The following is a 7,569-nucleotide window of genomic DNA, read 5'->3' on the forward strand; positions in this document are numbered from 1 at the left end:
CCAAGTCATGGCTGGTTTACTCTACGGAAAGCTATCATTCAGGTACCAGACTTTAGTAAACCCTGCTGGAGAGATAGTTCACCTTTTTGAAGTTGTGTCTTATTTTCGACTTTCAAATGTGAACTATCCCTGATGGTAATAGTTTTAAGATGTGACCAACTGGTCTGTATGAAGATAGGGTATGGTAATAATAACTTATTTATGAGCAGTGTGGGAAGGCAAAGGCCCCAGTGGACTGTCTCCCCAAATTAGTCCGGGGGCTAAGAGTCAAGTCTGCTAGGAAAGAGTGAGTCAAATTAATCTATTTTGCTGTGACTGACCTAGAGGGACCATACCATGAAGAATCATAAGGGAGTCAATGAGCTTTGGGACTATCATTATTTGGTTAACACAGACACAAGACAAAAAGTAGAATAAAGGATTGTGTGCTGTGCTTTCCTTATATCACAGAACAGAAAGAACCACCCTGTCCTCTCCTATCAGGTATCCCAGAGTGTTTAAGGTATTTCCCCCTTCTCTCTTCATTCAACAGCTGCCCTCTGTGTCACCAGCACAGAAATATAATTACCATAAGGGACATTCCCATTTAAGTCAATGTTCTGTGTAGCCATGAGTGTGAAATTGCAGTGGTCTGAGGGGCTTCATCCATTCTAGTTTTTCTATTTCTATGGACTCCAGACAAGCACCAAGCACCGTAAAGCGAGCGCCATTGTTCTCCTTCCTGAGGTAAACAACAGAAGGAGCAGTGGGAGCACCTTCTTCCTCCCTAATGTACCCCCAGCTGCCAAGACCCCAGTCAGGTACATTATCCTGGTGCTGATCTAAGTAAGACGAGGCCTGCAAAGTGCCAACAAGCACTGAGGGAACCCATTATGATTTATGAGCTGGTCTGCGGGTCATTTTTATTTCTGTTTTACCTTTAAACACTGACAGCAGGACTGCTTGGCCTGCTTGGTGTGAGAAAAAAACGATTGAAGGGTTGGTGTTTTTTCTCAAAGCGCAGAGATTAGCTTTTTTGAGACTCAATTTCTTGAGTACGGGCGATTTCCTTTTAAGTGCCTTGGCAGTAGGAAATCATATTGTTTGACATTGCTTCCTCGACTGTCTGGGGGGAGACAGGATGGCGACCAAGACCCCTCAGACAGAAATGTAAAGGGAGGTGAGTTTCTATGGGAAGTGAGTCAGTCTAAATGACTGTTCTCAAACCGATTGACTAAATAGATGTGCATCAGCAGTAAAAACCCATTCTTCCTACTAGAAAGAAGTATTATTTATATTATGTCTTTAAAAAAACATTTTCCACTCAGACGTAGTTCCCATAACTTGCTGAGGTCACTCATGTGGCCACTGTAATTTAAAGCGTCCTCACACACAATTTACTGGTCTGCTATAGATAAAGAAGGGAAACCCTATTGGCCCACTTTCCCTCTTACTCAGACACACATGCGAACACACACTCATGCACTTACACACACACACACTGTCTAACGAACACCCTCACTGATCACTGATCCTGCAGCTCCTTACTTTCCACTGGTCCTGCCCTTCAGGAGAAGTGAGGGAGAAAGAGAAGGGAAATGCTACAAAGTAACAGTAGAGAGAAAGACTGAGGATCTATACAGTCTGAAGAAAAATACAACCTTCAGTGCCAGATGGATTTTAGTCCAAGGAGGGTTTATTGTCTCTGCTGGTAAGACTGAAAAGGACTTCTTAGCAGTGAACGCAACCTTAACTTGAACCACTTAGTCTGTACAATGGTAATTATCGTACTGAATAGTTTGTCAAACATCAAGTTTGTAAAGCTGTCTTTTTACATATGCTATTTAGTTTAATAAAGGTTTTCACTGTGTGCCTACTGTATGAAACTAAGTATTATGAAACATTGTTCAATAGACACTGCTTTGCTTATCCTTTGTATGAGTGTGAGTGGGGGGAGTCTGGAGAACACACTACTGTACTGTCTGTGCTCATGGAGCCGATGTGGAATCGCCAGCTAGTGAGCTGTGTGCGCTAGTAGTGTACAATCAGTGACATCACTCTAAAACATATAAGTAGCTGTTTCCCTTGCTCTGCAAGGGCCAAGGCTTTTGTATCGTGACAGGTAATGCTGCTAGTTCGAGTGCAGATATATATGCGCAGAGAGAAGAGCTGATAGTAGAGTTCATGGGGTGATGAAATGGTAAAGCTCAGGTGTCTGTAAGTTAGACCTAGACAACTACCAAGAAGAAGAAGACTTTCCTATACTAAAATAAACATGATGAATAATATCAAGTTATTTATATTGTCATATGACCATATGACATCTGTTATTGGAAAATGCTTTTGTGGGAATTTCTTCACTCAGTTCTGAGACTGATTAATTTCCATCAACAGAAGCATTGATTTATTAGTTCTTAGCTCTTTATTAATTTCTCACATCTTACCAGTCACCACCTCCTTATGGACTTAGTTTGATTTCAATGTGTCAAGAAATATGCACCACCAATCTCTGGCCAAAGGAAATATAAATCAGTATGTCTCACTCTTTCCCAGGCTAAGTAATGCAAAGATAAGCCCTGTGACATGTTTGTTTCTGTGTTTTTGTTGACTTTAGACTTCCTTAAAACTGACATCCGATTTCCCAGATTGCTGGGCCAGGCAGGCAGGGCTGTGGGAACATACTTGGCCCAAACCAGGCCAGTTTACTGAGCCCACTATGGTCACACAGGGAGAAAAGTCTATTAATATACCCAGTCCACAGCCCCAAACACGCCTGGTACAAAACAGCATAGAACCGTAAAGCACAGCATCACTCAGTACAATTCAGCACAGCATTGCTCAGTACAGTACAGCTCAGCATAGCACATAATACTTTGGTGTAATGAAGAGATACTTGGAAACCAGTAAAATATAAACACAAGTCAACACTGCATGGCACAAGTGAATTAAGTCACAAAGTGTGACAAGCAATGAAACCGAATAATCAAAAGTCCTGAAAAAAGAAACACAAATAAAATATCACACAGAACAACAACAGCACTTTCATTCAATGAAGAAATGTAATTCATTGATTTATAAGTGCAGTAGATCGTAGTTAGCCTGGTCCCAGATCTGTTTGTAATGTCTTGCCAACTCCTATGGTCAACGGCATACCAGTGACCATCAGAGTTGGAAAGACAACGCAAACAGATCTGGGACCAGGCTAGATGGTAGTCATAGATGGTGACTGACTGTTCCCTGTCTGCTCTACTCTCTCCCAGGCCGTTCCAGAGGTGTGGCGTGTGACGGGTGATGGCCGACTGGAGTCTCCTGGGCAACTTCTTGGAAGAGGTGCAAGAACACTCGACGTCTGTGGGCAAGGTATGGCTCACCATCCTCTTCATCTTCCGTATTCTGGTCTTGGGCACGGCCGCCGAGTCTTCATGGGGCGACGAGCAGGAGGACTTCACCTGCGACACGGAGCAGCCCGGCTGCGAGAACGTTTGTTACGACACCGCCTTCCCCATCGCCCACATCCGCTACTGGGTGCTGCAGATTGTCTTCGTGTCCACGCCGTCGCTCATCTACATGGGCCACGCCATGCACACGGTGCGCATGGAGGAGAAACGCCGGCGCAAGGAGCAGGAGGACCAGGGGGGAGGTGACAGGGAGGAAGGAGGAGAGGACGGCGTAGAGGAGAAGCATTATCTGGAGCACGGGGGAGAGAAGGGGGGAGAGTGCGGGAAGGAGGGCAGCGGCATGGGGAGGGTGCGTCTGCGCGGGGCGCTGCTGCGGACTTACGTGTTGAGCATCCTGATCCGGACGCTAATGGAGGTGGTCTTCATCGTGGTGCAGTACCTCCTCTACGGGGTCTTCCTCAATGCCCTGTACGTGTGCCACAGCCGGCCCTGTCCCCACCCGGTTAACTGTTATGTCTCGCGGCCCACGGAGAAGAATGTGTTCATCGTGTTCATGCTGGCCGTGTCGGGCGTGTCACTGTTTCTCAGCGCTGTGGAGCTCTACCACCTGGCCTTTAAGCAGTGTCAGAGGTTTCTGAGGAGTAAACGACAACAGCAACAACAACAGCAGCAACAGCTACTACAAGGACGCACGCCCTCAAGTGCAACGGTCATCGCCGCTGAACCTGACAGCCCACCCCGTCCGTCCATGCCCTGCACCCCGCCCCCAGACTTCAGCCAGTGTGTGAGCTCTTCCCCTCACACCCACCCCATGCACTCCCACCCCCATCCTAGCTGCCCCCCCTTCAACAACCGGCTGGCCCACCAGCAGAACTCGGTCAACATGGCCACCGAGCGCCACCGTGTTGTCCACGACGACCTGGGGACGGAAGACTTCCTGCACATGACCTATGAGGGGCACGCCGACATGCCCAACGCCTGCAACCCGCCCCCTTTGCTGCTCCATAATGGCTTCCAAAATGGCTTCCTGAAGGAAAAGAGGCGTCTGAGCAAGACCAGCGGCTCCAGTAGCCGTGTGCGACCCGATGACTTGGCAGTATAGCCCCAATTCCCAACACACACACTGTCCCTGGATCGTTTCAAACACACACACACACACACACACAAGACTGGGATGACTATGGCTCATCTGTTGTGGGGGACTAATTTGAACACTGCATGGCACAAGTCAACGAAGTCACAAAGTGTCAAAAGTTGTGAAACTGAATATTCAAGCTAATCAAAAGTCCTGAAATACGGATGCTTGAGGAACAATTGACATACACATTGGCACTTAGATATCATTAGTATGGGTCTCAGTCATGGTTTTGAGAAATGGATCCACGGGCACAACACAGCTGTAGAGGGGTTAGTGCCTTCATTTTTAGCCCCCAGGACTAATCCACTAATGTGACTGTCTGAGACATCTGTCTGGTTGCATCCTAAATGGCACCCTAATGCCTATATAGTGCACTACTTTTAACCAGGGCCATTTAGCTTTGGTCAAAAGTAGTGCACTATGTAGGGGAATAAGGTGACATTCGGGACAGAGACATTGACTCTGACTGCTGTCTCGGAGTCTCTCACTGAGAGACAGGGGGGCCTTGTGCCAGACCTGAGAATGAGTGGGTCACTGCCACACTATCAGCTCTGTGACACTGACTGGCTGCTAAGTGGAACAGATGACAGCCAGTCTGTCACTCAGAGAGAGAGAGATATGTGAAGGACGGCTGTCTGTCAGTGACCCACAAACACACACTTAGACGAATGCTATGCGTGTGTAGGCTTGCTCTCTCTCACGCATGCACGAACGCACACACGAACACATACACTACATTTACAGAGGCATGCAGACTTTCATTGACATACAATACAAATACCCAGACACACCATGTGAATCGTGATGATGTCATCACCTCCCACCAGAGATCCAATAGGACCTACAAGGATAACCCATGGAATTAGGGTAACAATGCCTTATGCTTCAGATTTAGTACTATGCATGGTTAAAGAGAGACAGACAAATGACAACCTATGCTGATCATGGCTTTGTTGATGTGGAACCCTCATTGCTGAAAGCAGACATCACAAGCTTCCCAGGGTGAGGGGAGAACATAGTTCATAGTGCATAGTCCAGATACCCTGACTGACCTGGGCCCGGTTTCACAAAAGCATCTTAAGGCTAAGTTCATAGTTAGAACCTTCGTAGGAGCATCGTTAAATCTCCGACCTGTTTCCCAAAACCATCATTATTAACGTTGCACGTGAAAAAAGGCTTGTAATCTAACGCCTGCCTCAGACCACTCCTAGAACAGCTAACAGCGTCGTTCTATGCTTTTTTTGCCCTCCCGCGTCAATTTATACACAGAAGATCTACGCTAAACATAGAATCACATGGTTTATCCATCTCTGTGACTGCTTTATATTTTATATTTTATTTAACCTTTATTTAACTAGGCAAGTCAGTTAAGAACAAATTCAATTCTTATTTACAATGACGGCCTACCAAAAGGCAAAAGGCCTTCCGGATAGCCTGAGTGCACTTATTTCTCATTTGCCTGAACGAGAGCCAGTCAGCATGAGTATGCGTGTGCCGAGCCTTTCGCCAAATGGAATTCTTGAGGTGGAGTAACTGTCAGATCACGGTCAAACCAGGGGATGAACCTGTTTTTAATTCTCATTTTCTTTATGGTGGCGTTTGTTAACAACACCACTGAAAATATCAAAAAAGAAGGTCCAAGCGTCTTCGACAGAGGGGATCAAGCTGATTCTATACCAATTTACAGAGGCCAGGTCATGAAAGAAGGCTTGCTCATTAAAGTTTTTTAGCAAGTGTCTATGACAAATCAGGACAGGTCATTTCACTGAGCAGCCATTATGAACACAGTGATCACTAAGGTCATTACAGAAAACACCAGACTAATACCTATCAGGATTATTTGTGAGGAAAACATCAAGGAGCGTAGCCTTTTCTGGGTGTTTGGAGTCATACCTTGTCGGATTGGTAATAATCTGAGAAAGATTTAGGGAGTCCCATTGCTTTAGGACTTGGTCAAGTGGTATAAGCGTGTCCCAGTTTAGGTCACCTAGCAGGACAGATTCAGATTTATTGTAAGGTGCCAGGAGAGAGTTTGGGCATTTAGGGCACTGGCCTGTGCTGATGGTGGACGATAACACCCAGCAGCAGTCAACAAAGAGCTATTTGAAAGTTTAATGCTTACAATCAGAATTGGGGCTAGCAAAAGTAGATGGGCCAGGGTGTACGTGCACATTTCCAGATCTCATCAGCAGTAATACAGTCAGGGCACGGCAGAGGACAGGGAGAGCTCTGCAGTGTTGATTTATGACATTTGAATGTGCATTAGATGGCAACAAGATCCTATTGTACAGCAATTTCATCATGTAACGTGAATACAAAGCTGGCGAGAGGTTGTTAGAATAGGATTCTGAATAGAATAGAGTCTGTGTAACCAATAGAGAGTCAGAGTCCCGAGTGTGGGAACAAACATAGTCTGTCCCATGGTTGGGTAAACAAGCAAGTTCAAAGTTAACAAAGCATGCAGGAGTCATGAGGCAAATTACATAAAGCACAATAAAAAAATATAACGACTTGGGGCTAGCCATTGTAAGTTCAGAGTCACTCACACCAACAGTGCGTGTGTGCTGGAGACGAGCGAAAGCTCGGGAGAGAGGGGGGAGTATGGCGGGGGTACCTGTACCAGACAGGGGGAGACAGGCCAGGGCAGACGGTGAACAGATCACCAGGTGGAATCCAAGCAGCAGTGCAGCAGGCAATGGCAGTAGGTGTCACACCCACTTGGGAGAAGCTTTTTTTGGGAGGCAGAGTCCTTGTAGAAAATCCCAGCTAGCTAGCTAACGTAGTTAGCAAGTCTCTGTCCACCGTTTTTTTTCCGCGTGGAAAAGGAGGTTGTTGGCTAGCTACATCTCTTCAGTTTCGGCGAATGGTCCTTTGCGACGTCCGAACAAAGTTGTCCTGTGGCTGTTGTATTTTGGAGATTGCGAGGAGGATATCTTCTGATGTGATCAAATCAACAATATTGTTTCTTATTGAGGTAATTTACAATTGAAGTGTCCTGGCTGCATATCAGTTCAAAATAGAGATGAATCCAGGGGGTACTGTATTGTAATGACC

General features: G+C 46.1%; 1 protein-coding gene across 1 annotated transcript; it reads left to right on the forward strand.

Moving 5' to 3' along the window:
* The first annotated feature begins 1,617 nt into the window (after positions 1-1,617).
* Positions 1,618-4,611, forward strand: LOC311112432 (gap junction alpha-5 protein-like). Its single transcript, XM_084155562.1, has 2 exons — positions 1,618-1,690; positions 3,240-4,611. Exon 2 carries the CDS (start codon positions 3,271-3,273, stop codon positions 4,477-4,479), a length of 1,209 nt encoding a protein of 402 aa, XP_084011688.1. The 5' UTR covers positions 1,618-1,690; positions 3,240-3,270; the 3' UTR covers positions 4,480-4,611.
* Positions 4,612-7,569: the final 2,958 nt, after the last annotated feature.

The sequence above is a fragment of the Coregonus lavaretus genome (genome assembly GCF_964263955.1).
Source record: "Coregonus lavaretus genome assembly, chromosome: 38".
NCBI lineage: Eukaryota > Metazoa > Chordata > Actinopteri > Salmoniformes > Salmonidae > Coregonus > Coregonus lavaretus.

Coding starts and splice junctions, on each gene's coding strand:
- LOC311112432 (XM_084155562.1), top strand. CDS start 3,271: ATGGCCGACTGGAGTCTCCTGGGCAACTTCTTGGAAGAGGTGCAAGAA.